This window comes from Ambystoma mexicanum, chromosome 4p (genome assembly GCF_040938575.1).
Source record: "Ambystoma mexicanum isolate Mex_15411 chromosome 4p, UKY_AmexF1_1, whole genome shotgun sequence".
In the NCBI taxonomy this organism is placed as follows: Eukaryota; Metazoa; Chordata; class Amphibia; order Caudata; family Ambystomatidae; genus Ambystoma; species Ambystoma mexicanum.
In genome coordinates, this window is record NC_090927.1 from 274,650,672 (window position 1) to 274,664,745 (window position 14,074).

The following is a 14,074-nucleotide window of genomic DNA, read 5'->3' on the forward strand; positions in this document are numbered from 1 at the left end:
CCTGCTAGAAATTAACTGTGATGACAGATGCTTCCATGGAGGGCTGGTTAGCCCACCGTAAATCTTCTTGCCAGAGACCTCCGGTCGATGAAGGAGAAGGCACTATGTATCAATATGTTGGAAATGTGGGCATTGTTTGGCCATCATTTCCTTCCTACCACAACTGCGGGGAAAGGTGGTGAAAATGTTCATGGCCAGCAGTATCACACTGTTCAATCACACTGTTCAACATCGGGAAACAAAGGAGAACCAGATTGTGGATCCTATCAACCAATGCACGGACCTTATGCAAATTGGCCCTAACCCAGGTAATGGTGATCTTCTTTTCACCTTTCTGGCATACACAGCTCTGGGAACTCTGCTCCTACCACAAAGTGGAGTTTCTTCAAAGCCAGGTGGACATCATTTTCCGAGCCTGGTGGAAGCCAGGCATAGACCTGTTGGTGACAAAGGACAACTCGTATAAATCTTTTGCAAGCAGGTTTCCACAACAAGCCAGCTTTGGGAACGTGTTCAAGCTTCCATGGAGCAGCTGGTTCCTTTATGCCTTTGACTGCAGGGGAGGACTCTCTAGATGGGAGGTATTCGTGCAAACAGTAGCTGTTCATACTGATCACTAAGGCACTGGCATAGCCAAGGCAATACTGGTTGTCAGAGCTACTAGCTCTATCCAGTATTCAACCAATCACGCTCGTACCTGCGCACAGCCTGCTCTCTCCGCAAAGGGGTAAGGTTCTTCACCACAATCCTGCTTCTCTCATCCTTAAAGCCTGGCTCCTACATCTCTAAAGTTCAGACTTAGCGACATGCCCCAGGATTGAAAAGATATCCTGTCCAGGGCCAAAGCCCCCCCACTATCACCTGTTCTGATCAGAATTGGAAAATGTTCACTGTTTGATGGTGCGTTGATTTCCCCCTTCCCCAATTTCCTACCTTTTATATATCGTTTTTTTATTCAGTATGATAGTTTGCATTACACATTTCACACAATCTGGATGAACTTACATTATTTCATATTGCAATAAAATCAATATCAAAAGTGCCATTTATAAGATTCGTAATGTTTAAAAAAATAGTCCTACTTCAAGTAAACGTCAAAGAGACAAATAAGAGCATGTCTACATCATGGACTCACTCAACATTGAATAATAACGAACAAGCACATTTCCACAGATTCGCTCAACTTGGATTACATCCCATTAGTCTGGTAAAAACTCAGCTTTCCATCAGATGCAATTACTTTTCCAGGGCTGTCTTAAGCGACTCGTGCCTGAACTCTGTTTGTAAACCATCCTTGATATGGACTAATTGTGTAGTTTCACCTACAATATCGGTTCTCTTGTAGGAATTCCACCAGTGCCAATAAGAGAGACAGTTTGGTATGCATGCATCTGGTCCACAACTGCCCTCTTGTTAGAGCTTCCTCAGAGTGGACGAAACATAATAAATGTCTGCCTCAATTCCTCCAATAATTCACGCACACTTACCATGTGTTTTAGAGTTTCTTTAACGTTTTTATTTTTGCAGAGTATGCACGTCCTTTCAGAATGCTCCAGCTTCCCAACCGGCCCAATTTATTCAAAACATTCCATCTAATCTGCAGTAACTAATTCATGGGAAGTTTTACAAGTGGACCATTGACTGCATCCAAATAGGGGGATATTTCCTTTATTCAATTAACCAGGAATATTTACTCATTATAGTCTCTAGTTCTATAATGATTCACTGCTTTATCTTTTGTTTAACCTGATTGTAGTTCTCAACAAAATTAGTGGCATTGGCATCAGCCTCTCTAAGATACCTTTCCCACAATCTAATAATGGGTTGAGGATTCGGCTTCATATTTTTACTTGCCATCCTCCATAGTTCTCCGTATAGACGGTTTTGCTTACCTGGGTGACGAGCATATTTTGTGGTATACATTTAGTTTGTTCCATATAACGATGGGATCTCAGCCCAAATTCCACTCTAATAGCCATTACTGGTATGGAGGGAGACAACCTTAAGACAGATCTCCCAAATTGTCCCCTCTAAACTTGTTAACCACTTCCAAGTTTTCCATTTCAATTATTTCTAGACCATATTACAATTGTAGGAGTGACTTTATCATTTTTAATCAATGGTTGCATAATGTATCTACTATACCTCCCTAATATGATCTTCATTTGGGCTGTAAAAGCTTCCCGTTTCAGATAGTTGGTTGTTAATAGTGTTATACATGCTTTTATTTGCAATTGTAAAGCCTACATATACCAGTTTCTCAACCACCTCCAACACAATCCTATTGATGATCTATATATATCCCTGATGGTTCTTATCTCCTTTAAAATTAATAACTTTCATTTTTTTCGGATTTACTTTTAAGCTATTCATAATGGCAAAATTGGCAGAGCAGTCTACGTTTCTCTGTAAAGCCTATCGGCGTGGCATCCATCAAAATAATATCGTCCGCATAAAGTGGCCATGCAATGTGTAGATTATCAAATTTTAGGCAGAAAGGCCTTAAAGTTTATCAAATGTTCTTGAACATCTGAAATATATAGGTTAAAAAGGCAGAGGGCCAGAACGCATCCGTACCTTAGTCCTGTGTCAGTATTTATTTCATCCATTAATGCTACCTTTAAGTGGTATTTTTGTGGAATAGCATTAGCGTCTTTAATGATGCCGCTGAAATATTCCATGCTGATCATTAATTTCCATAACCGCTTGATATCGATGTAATTAAATGCAGCAGTCGTATCTAGACATACTGAAAATACCGATCTCTCCTGACTTTCAAAAGCCTGTCTCTAGCATCATTGGATAACAGTTTACCAGTGCTACCATTTGCTTACCTGTTTGAAACATGCTAAGGCGGTTAGTTGACTCGGGCCAGGAGTTTAAGTACTGCAGACAAACGCAGCCAAAAGAGAGGGAGATTGGTCTATAATTCAGCGAGTAACTCCTGCAACCCTTTTTTATGCATCTCAACCACTATTGCCTTGTGCCATGTCGGTGGAAGATTGCGCAATTGGGTTACTTGTTGGAATAGACCTGAGAATTTCAGCACAAAGGCCTGTGTCCTCCTTTGACTGCATTCATTAGTACGTCCGGACCACATGCCCTAGATTTATTCAGGCCCTGGAGTATAAGTTGTAAATACTCCATATCGAAGTTCTTCTGCCAACTACTTGGTTATCGAAATTACTGGTGTATACGTTTTTTTTTTTTTTAATGCACCATCCAAGTACTGACCTCAGAACAGTTTGCTTGTTTCTCTTCTTGGTATTTCGTGTCATTATTCAGCAAAGGCCTTTCATTTTTGTTTAAATTTCTGTTAATTTGTTTTAGCAACAGTAAAAGAAAAAAAACATTTGTCTCGGGAAGACCGCTCAGGGGCAACACGCTCGTCTTGGAAGCAAGACGATGTGGAGCAATGCAGGTTCGATCCCTGGGTCCGCGCTTAGAAACCTCTGGGTATTAAGCGCATTATAAATAACCCATTACAATTACAAGCAATAAGTCATGCATGATTTTCCAACTAGTAATCAATATTCAAACACAGATTTATATTGCATCAATTAATGTTCCTAATAGATGTGTCCATCTGATGCATGCAACAAAGTAGGTCACCATTTATATAAACCTGCATGTACATAGAAGAACCTGGTCCAAGGACCTCCACTTGTTAACAAGATTCTACCAAAAGACGGGCATGCGCTTGCCCGTCTCGCCCTCTGCTCCACCACCGTAATTCCCATCGCGCCTAGCACAACTCAGTACTGTGTCACGTCTCTGTGCTCATAATACAGGGCCGCCATGAGTACCTCAAGGAGGTATGTCATCCAAGTGGGTGAACATCGCCTGAGTTACTGCATTCCAGGCCGCAACATCATTGCTGACTTCCCTCTGCCCCCCTACACACCGCCCGGTGCCATACCACCGTCTTGGCTTCCGCCCATTTCCTCAACTCTCCCCAACACGCCTCTATTCAGGGACCACCAGCGGACTTCTACGCTAACTCAATCATCAAAGGCCTTTCATATCTTTCTTTACCATGCATTGAATTGATTGTTGCCCCTCTGTTTATTTGGATTCTATAACTTTGTATCCAATTTCTGTACCTTTAACCCAATTGTCTACATCTCCCAATCCATTTTGTTGGTTGGGCCATGCTCCGTGCTGACCTCTCTGATGGCTGCCCTCAGTTCTCTTTTCTTGTTTTTAATAACTGTGTCAAAAGAATGCTTGTGGTTTACCGTAAAAAGGTTCAGTCCCTTAATCGGTAGGGGCAGCACTTTATTATGCCAATCTTGTAAGGTTACATTATATTTTTGTGGATCACATATAGCCTTTTTGTCTTTAGATGACAATCTCTCCCAACACCTTTTTGCCAACAGTATTCATAGGCCCTATGTTCTTCGGATTCCATTTTAGCCAGGATCCTTGTTAATCGACCACTAAATTGCAAGCCGCATTAGAAGTTTCACTATTGGATCTGAGTGAGCCATCCTGAAAGGTCAGCACTAGTTGAGCATGGTCACTAAAGGTTGTCTTTTCAATATGCATTGATATACAACAAATGAATGAGGCAGAGACATATAAGAAATCTAACGTAGAGGAAGAGGTCCCACGAAACCAAGTTTGGTGGCTCTGCATATCCTCTACTACATTCCCATTAATTTTGAGCTTGTTTCAGTAAACATAAAATTCAGCCCATATCCTCCCCCCAGAATGTGCCTTATGTTTTAGGATGGACTTCTACTCATTTATACTTATTCAACTAGTTGAATTAATTCTATCTGATGAGACATCAAAACGTAGAACGCATAGGATTTTGCGCACTCCAATGTCCATACATAACAAGTTCAATATTTCAACTATCTTTGCCATCGTTGAGTCATCAGATTCAATCTCTGAGTTACAATAGAGGTTAATCAGTAGTAAATAAGTCACCCTCTTAAGCCCATCATCAGCTAGACCCATTGCAATTTGATGCAACCAAGCATTCTACATAGCTAACATTTACAATTGTTTTAAACACTTTTAGCAGACCTTCCATGGGTCGACTGTAAGGAAGGCATGGTATCCATAGTAAGACAGACACAAGTGACCACAGTTCAACTGTGTTTATTGAACTTTAACAAGGGTATGATAAATGCCTATCTAATCCTAAATCTACAGATGGGAGTAACCTACGACAATCAAATAATAATAATGCAGTCCTAGTAATGTCTCGTCAAAATAAAAAAAGGGCCTATACTAAAAATAAATCTATTGCCAATCCTTACCTCTAAATACAAATAGTGTGGGGTAGTGTTTATGAAAAAGAAAGCAGTGTTCACAAAATATGTCAGGATGTTTCAGGCCGTTGGCCTGCCTTCCCCACGTTTTCAGCATGGGAGAAGGACATTCACTGGAGCATAGCACTCTCTCTGGCTTCTTCGGCATGAGGACACCGTTCTATTACCCGCATCAGGGCCTTTTGTGCTCAAGTCCCTTAAGGTATCAAAGTTTCTTGATTCAGAGAGCCTGACGTACCAAAACAAAGTTCCATTCCTCTTACAAGTACTCGTCAGGGGAGTCTCTCTTCACCCTAGATCCCGCTTTTCCGGGCTCAGATCCCTGTCTCTAATGTTCAGAGAATATCCTTTATCGGGTGACTCACGGTTTACCCTGGATACCTCTCAGCCAGGCTCAGATCCTTCCTCTTACACAATTAGTCTTCCTCAGCTGAGCTCAGAACAATTTGAGTTTGTATTAGCTATCGAAGACTTTCGAATGTGCACAGGGTTTAGCTTGACCCGTTTCAGGACCACTTCGATTCCACATTTTACAATTTACATTTGCCACCTCTAAATTGGATACCTAAGAGACCTTCCAATGAGCACCTCCTCTGTATATGGTATCTTTCTTGGCTTCAAAAGTTCATTCACTCCTTGGATGTCCAATTATATTCTTGTTGCTCATCACATAGGCTTCACACACTGTTCTCTTCAGATTTCTCCATACAATGTTGCCGCTTGCTACCTTGGTTCTAACACAGGCCGCTCTGCTATCAATCTCCCCGACTCACTGGCTGTGCTGACTTTACTGGTGCTGCTTTGCTGTAGGAGCCAAGGACAGTAGCACGGCGGCAATCACTCCTCCCCGTCTTGACCATCAATGCAGGAGAGCCCTGGGTACCTCTGGCACACAATGCACGTTTCTTCAGCTTTAATTCCTGGTCTTATAATAATAATAATAATAATAATTTGGCATTTATATAGCGCTACGAACCCTCAGGTATCTGAGCGCTGCTTATTATTACCCACGGTGTGTGGTGCTCATTTATCGACCTCGGAAGGATGAAAGGCTGAGTTTGGCCCTGCCGGGATTCGAACCTGCGTTAGCAAGCTCTGCACCGATGTCAAAGCGAGCGCTCTACTCGCTGTGCCACTTGACCGGCTGTTTCTTATTCTCAAGGGCTTGTGAAAGTAGCGGTTTTTCTCAGAAAAGGTCAAGGGCACTTCCGTCCTTGCAACCCTCTCTGGTCTTGCCGTCTTTCTCCTTGTATCAAATTGCCATCTTGGACCTGCTGCTTCCTTGTGTGTTTTTGCCTTGCTGAGTGTGTGCTTTCGTGCTCAGTCTTGTATTCATGTGGGGGGAGTGTGATGGAAGTCAGGCGTGTGTAATGATCAGTAATTGCCTTTGCAAGGCTCCTCCTTGGATACCATCTTCTTTTTTCATGTGCACTCCTAGGCCATGTACTGCGGCTATTATGTGGGACAACAATCCATTTTCTTCTGCTCATGTCAGGGAGTGAGTCATTGCCTGGCATTAGGTGCCCAATGCCCTTGCTTCACTCGAGACTGTCTGGCTTTTCACGCTCCCAATGTCTGGGAAGGCTGTCCACCACAGGGCCTAGGGCATAAGTGATGGGCAGTTGGAGTTAATGGGGAAATTACTAACCATTTCTTTTTTTGGACTCCTTTCAGGCTTTGGATAAATTGAGTCACTGATTGATAATTTAGTTGTTTTTACTGCAAATTTCCTGCTCTATTCAATTCTTTTTAATGATAAATGTACTAATTCAATTGTGTTCGCTTGTATATTTTAAATTGCTTTATTCTGCTTCCTTTTACAGGCTCCCTGGTCCTTGGTATTCTGGCTTACTTATGAACAAATTAGAAGACTCATCGGCGTGAAGTCATTTTGACATTTGTCCCTTTTGATACACTTATCACTATATAATAATTGGTGTATTTATTTGAGTGTTAAATGATTGTCTAAATGTCTCCTGGTAGGAATATTTTTCAAAACCAATGAGGTTACAGCATCATTTCCCTCAGAGTCATGGAGATATTGCTTAATCAGCAATAGACATACACCTCAAAGGACAACCCCCACCAATGTGGAAGGAGCATAAACTCTTCAAAGCAGCTTTCTTTGCCATGCATGATACACTCAACAAACTTGGAGCAATGATGAGAACACATATGCACCTGTATGTCCTATCGCTGAACCCACATCTCTTCCGTATGTACATTTGTGAGGTAAACCTAACTTTGGTTACAAAAAACTGACCAGTTTCAAGAGCTTCTTAGTATAATAGGGTTTCTAATTAACTTGGGCTCTTCCTTTCTGTATGGGGAGTTTAGAGGTTAGACTTTTACCATGACATCAGATGACCAAGCAAAGACACTATTTAATATTGTCAAGATTCTAACTGAGCAAGATTCTTATTAAGTTAATTATTGAAAACCAAGCCGAATGAGTACAGTGCCAATCCCACGTAAATCGGACATTCTCTGAAGAATCATAGTACTTTCTACAATTTTCCAAACTTTACCAAAGTTTTCAAATACTAGTCGGATAGATCGTGTAGAGTATGTTCTCCCTTGACAAAGTGTTTGTTTTTAAACAATTTTGCAATAAAGTAAAGAATCGAAAATCCACATTTTATTTAATTTGAATTTAATTGTTTAAAGTACAGACCTAGCTTGAGAGCAGCAGAGTTCTGTACAGGGGTGGGTAGCCAGCATTTGGGCTGGTATTTTAACAGTAGCGCAGTACTGTGAGGTCTGTGTCAGTATTTGCGTCCATTTCAATTAGCCCTTGGTCATGTGTTGTTGAAAGAGACCTGTTTTGAAAGATTTGTGGAATTGGAGAATTGTGAGGGCATTCCGTGACGACACTGGGATCACGTTCCAGAGGAGTGGGGGGTACATGACAAGAGAAGGATTGTTTGTGGGTCCTCTCTTTGGGGACGAGTTGTGATTCAAGCCGGTTGGTCAGTTTGCTGCACAAGGAGCCAGTGCCACCAGATATGTGGAGCTTAGCAGCCAAATATGCTAGTCTGCTACTCTACTGCTTAGTAGATGATACATGCAGTCTTGAACAGTATCCTGGCTTGCAGAGGAAGCCAATGTAGTGCACATAGGATGGGTGTGATTTGGTAAAAATTCCATGGTCCTGTAAGAAGACGTGCTGCAGCATGGTCAACTGCTTTTAGGGGAGCCAAGTGAACAGCTGGGAGCCCTGTCAGGAGAGCATTTCCCCCATCGATGTGCAAGACCAGAAGGGCCTGCACTACAGTCCAGATGTTCTGTGGCGGGAAGAAGGGTTTTGATTTTTTTTTTTTTTTGAAGGGTAGAGATTCTGAGCCAGGCTATTTGGGACTTCTTGGCTAGGTTTCTGGAGGCTGGCATTTTTTTTTTTTTTTTCGTGGAGCAGGGTTTTCTGGCTTCAAGAATAACGGAGTGCTCCAAGCAAATAATTGTGGTGCGTGAAGTTGTAACATTGGTTTATTGTGGCTGCCTTTACTTGGGAAGAAGATACGTTTCACTGACCAGAGGCAATGTAAGTCAATTGAAAATGTTCAAACCTACAAAAAATTTACACACAGGATAGAAGGATTGTTAAAAGGCCAGCCTACACCACAAGAGATGAGAAATTGTAAGCATTTTAAGGAACCAATGATTGGAAGGGGCAGTGTCTTGTGGAACTATGTTTCAGAGTTGGTGGTATCAGATTATGTGCAGCATCCTGTGATAGTAGCCTGCTGCTCGACTTTGCTCTGGGGTGCTTATCAATTGTCTTTTTGGAGCTTGCAGGGGTGTGGGCTGCAGGGCACGTAAAAGCAGTTTGTGGAGTCCATCCTCAAACCAATTTACAATTCATCTAGCAGTACTGTTACCAAGCTCTTGAGGTAACAAGAGTTACTCATTGTCATTCAGCACCAACATTAAGGTGGACACGTATAATCTGCCATTTTGGTATTCAGGTCTTTAGAATACACCCAAAAACCTTCAGTGACTCGGGCGTAACTCGCAAAAGCAGCTGCAAGAGTGGGTAAAAATGTCACCTGCTCTCAAGAGACTACTTGGGTCCATCCATCTACGCAGTCTCTTGCCTTGTGCCGAGCGGGTCAAGATTTATCCCAGTCAGTATTCCAGATCCAGTCACAGAAGCACAATGGCTAGAGGAAGCAAGAGACTAGCTGCAGAAAAAGGTGTGACCTCGTAACTCCCACACCCGCAACCTTGGCCAAAGCGGAGTGTTTTACCCTACAGGCCAGTCTAGAGGATGCACCTTTCGCTCTCCTCAAACCTGTCATTTTTGATAGCATTTTAGCAGAGTGAGTATTTTAGAGGTGTCAGTCATTGGGCACAATGAAAAAACAAAGAGGTGATGGCTGGAAGGTTTAGAATGAATCTTAACCGCTGGCATTGCTCTGGGCAACCCTCCAGACCATCGTTCTTCGCCTGCCAAGACATTACAGAAGGGAAAAGACCAAATGCAAATCAGGCTTGGTCCCACCCAAAAAGGGGCAGTCCAGCCCGAACTGCTAAATCACATCCTTTCTGCACGAGACCACAAGCATCCCCAAACATGTTTTGGCCTAGTTGGGCCTCATCAGTGAGGAGTAGCTTCGGTCACAATGATCCATCGCAGTGTGCTGCCTTCTTTTTATTTTCTTTGCTTGGTTTAAAGGGGATCTGAGGACTTAGTGATGACAATTACACAAAAGACTTCAGATATATGTGAAAGCTAGATGTACAATGTGGAACTTGCTCCCAAGAAGGGGTAATACTGATTTTAAAGTTACACATTACAGCTGTATATGGGTAAATACCCGAAAAACATACTCTAAATACATGGTTCTGTTTCCGTAAACTGCCATGCAGGGGTGCAGGAAAGGAGGTGAGGGGTTGGGGCAGGGACATGGGTGATAAGTCCCTCACACTATTTTGAGCAAGAGGGCTACAATATTATGTATCCCCCCACAATCGGAGCAAGGGGAAAGGGCTGTGTATTTTTTTTTTAAATTTTATTTGTGCTTGTCCAAGTGGTCAAAATACAGACACAGCTTTCCTTAACTGGTAGTGCTCATTAAGGTCATTATTCTGGCAGAGTAGGGGGAGGGTGGGTGCCACAGCTGGATTCCATCATATCCCCTTCCTGTCACAGGCTGGGGGCAAATCTGAAAACAAACAGATGGTGAAAAGACTTGCACATTAAGCTCAAAAAGTTGCATCATACGCTGCATGATCAAAACATTCATATACAAATAACATTGCTGTAATTTTGTACTTTGTTGAATCAAATGAATGCGTGTACAGTTTAGCAGAAAATACACCCATTAAAGTTTTCTTCTCCAACTTGGCAAAGCTATTGAATATTATTTTCTAATGGAATAGTATTGAGACATGGGCCTCATTGCGGGTTTGCCAGCACATCACCTCAATGCACACCCACACAGCACTGCACCTACACCCCACTTCACACCCACACTCAAACCACCCGAATGCACTGAATACATTCACACAACCCCAACACTGCTCTGCACACACACATCTCCACACTGCACAAACGTACACAGCTCTAACACTGCTCTGCACATACAATCACCAGCCCTGTACTCACACTATACATGCAGTGCGTGCATTCATGTACACAACCTGAACACTGCCTCCAGCACTAACACCACCCCTACACTGCTTGCACACAACCCCCAACACCACTATACACACTGCATTGGCACTTTACTGCACTCAGATCATCCCTACACTTCATGCAAGCACACAGCTCAACACTGCTCTGCACGCAATGCATTGTGCAATGCACACACACCCTCAGCACTGGGCTGCATACACACACACTCCTCTTGCACTGCACCCACACACACATTGCCTTAAACACTACACACATTGTCACCCGCACTGTCCTCCGCACTGCATTGAACTGCACACACATACCTTAATCCTAGCACTGCACACGTATACTGCCTAGGCACTGCACACAACCTCCCACCACTGCATACACAGGACCTCAGCACTGTACTGCATGAACACACCCCACTCCAGCATTGCACTGCTCGCACACACTGCCGCGGTACTGCAATGCACACACCATTCCAACACTGCACTTCTCACAAACCACCCCAGTCTGCACAGGGTGCCACATCACTGCACATTCACATAGCACTACACCTACATCTCGTTGCGCCACACATACAGGCCCTACACAATATGTCCTTGCAATGCTAACTCTGCATACTGAAGTTTGGCCATAGTGTGTTAGTCATAACAGTGCTTTAATGTGATAACAACTAATGGACTGTGGCCTTACTGTGCTAACTGGGCCTATTTCAATCCGCCATTGCATGTGATAGTTTACCATCTTGGTAGAACCCTTCTGTGCTAAGTGGGCACAATGAAATCTTGCACTGCTTGGCTAAATGGGCATGGTATAACCAGGCACTACTTAGGTAACAGAACATAATGCAATCCGGCACTGCCTCCTAATTGGGCATGGTGGAACTAGGCTCTCCAATGCTAATTGTCCATAGCATTGATAATGGAGGTTGTCCCTGGGCATTGGATTGTACTTGTGCAAGAACCTGGTGTATGGATTGCAATAACTGGGTATGAGTATCGTGGATTTTGATAACAATACCTTGAAATGGTGAGTGGCCAGGCTTTTGATGGCCTCTCCTGTTATTGGGTACCAATATATCGTGAATGATGTGAGTACTAGAGAACACCATGCCAATACCTCTCGAAGTATGGTACTTTCTGGATGTATGATGAAAATAGCTGGTAATTAGCATGTATACCTGGAGTTATGAAGTCAATGCCTATAAAATGCATATACATCAGCAAAAACGATTGGCTTTGTCGGTGCATGTTCTCCGTGAAGTTTAAAGTGTTAAAGAGACATGTTCTGGAGATCTTATTGTCCTAACACAACTGATGTGCCATTCTCCACAAATACATGACTGTTGAGGCTGGCATACAGAACCAAATGTGCCCACCACATTGCACAGTTGTCAGTGCAGCCTGAAAATGATAATGACATGCTGCCTAAACACACCCTATTTGAGTAAACTAAATAGGGATGCCAGCCACAATACTGTTCAGTCCATAGCATAGATCCCTCACACCTGTGCCATAGATGAGCCAAAAATCAGGCTGGTGTGTAGAAAGAATATATATTTATTAAAGAATAGGAAAATTAATGTTTGTACAAAATCACAAATCACGCCACCTCACTCCAGGCCCCAAATGCTTTTCTTTCCTAACATTCCCTATTCACACAAATTGGAAACACTAGTTGGTTTAGTATAACGCAGTTCAGACTCTTTAACCCAACAACTTGGCCAATCAAAATACTTTGATTGGGGTTCACTTTTTTTTCACGTAAGTTTTTATTGGCATTTTCTCTAAACATACACAGATACAGTGAACTCCCCTCCCCCCAAGTCACCCACCCCTTCCTGGGTCTTGCAGCGTCCAGTCCTTTATCTTACCGTTGGTAGTGCTCTGATAGTTACCCGCCTGCCCCAGGTTCCAGTGGCCTCCTGTCTAGTCTCCCCCTTGGTTATAGAGGGATGCTGGGTCTCTTTTCCCTCCTGGGTAACTCTTTCCTCTGCCCCTCTTCTGGTATGCTCAAGGACTGTTGCCTCTGATTGGGGAGAGTCATTAGAAAATTCCCAGCAGTTTCATCCTCCTAGGGTACCATGCGCTTTTGGCGTCTTTTCCTAGGAATTTCATCACTAGGTCCCAGTCCATAAGGAATCTCTGGTGCCCTCGTAGGAAGTATGTCACCCACTCCATGGCGACAAAGTCCCGGGGCTTTGTTGAGGGGGAGTGCCATGATGGCTTTGCAGACCTCCTCTATGGTTATGCCTTCCTCTAGTTCTACCCTCTGATGGTCAGCAATTTTAGGTATGACACAGTGATTTATATATTCTATTTGGGTCTCACTTCACCTCTTCCGACCTCTCACTCTTCACCTTTTCCGACTTATATAGGGTTGTGTAGAAATGTGTAAATTCCCTCATTATGGAGGCTTGGTCGTATCTTACGTCCCCCTCTCTTGTCTTAATATTAAGAATGATCCTGTCCTTTTCCTCTTTTCTCATCATCCTTGCTAGGAGTTAGTCCGCTTTGTTTGCTTTGATGTAGTATCTCTGTTTAAGGTGTGCTAGGGAGCGTTCAGCTCTGCTGATTAGTATGACTTCAAGTTGGCCCCTAATTGCCCTGTATTCCCTCCTCCTCTCCTGTCGCTCCCGCTGTCATCTTCTGCATTACTTCTTTCAATTTAGCTTCTAGGTCTACTTCTAGGAGCCTGTGCTGCCTGTCCCTATTGTCTTTTATTGCTATTATGTTTCCCTGTACCGTGGCCTTAAAATCATCCCAAAGTGTGTGGGGGCTTATTCCCTGGTTGTCGTTGGTCTGAAAGTAATTCTCTATTCCCTCCCATACCTCCCCTTTTAGGGCTTCGTCAAAGATGTGAGCCAGAAATGTCCATTTCCATAGCCCAGCGGGAGATGGTTTCCTTTTTATTTTCAATGTTATACGGGCATGGTCAGATATTGTTATTGCTCCCACTTCAATGTCCTCCACTTGCCCTAGTAGGGATTTTGAGATCCAAATGTGATCTATTCTTGATGCTGACTTGTGTATGTGAGAGTAAAATGTGTATCCCCTTGAATCCCCTCTCTTCTCCCTCCAGGCATCCACCAGTGATAGGTTCTCAATTTATCCACACAGCTTTTTAGAGGGTTTGTTTTGAGAGTATGAGATTCACGCGCTCCTCTCCCGTTCAG

At 43.1% G+C, this 14,074-nt stretch overlaps 1 protein-coding gene across 3 annotated transcripts in view; it reads left to right on the forward strand.

The window, feature by feature from the left end:
• SLC25A27 (solute carrier family 25 member 27) overlaps window positions 1–7,916 on the forward strand; it is a 575,367-nt gene extending 567,451 nt beyond the window's left edge. For all 3 annotated transcript variants that reach the window (XM_069605807.1, XM_069605806.1, XM_069605808.1), the window contains one exon: window positions 7,106–7,916. In XM_069605807.1, the coding sequence (XP_069461908.1) occupies window positions 7,106–7,166 (61 nt within the window). In that variant the 3' untranslated portion in view covers window positions 7,167–7,916. The remainder of the gene's footprint in view (window positions 1–7,105) is intronic.
• Window positions 7,917–14,074: the final 6,158 nt, after the last annotated feature.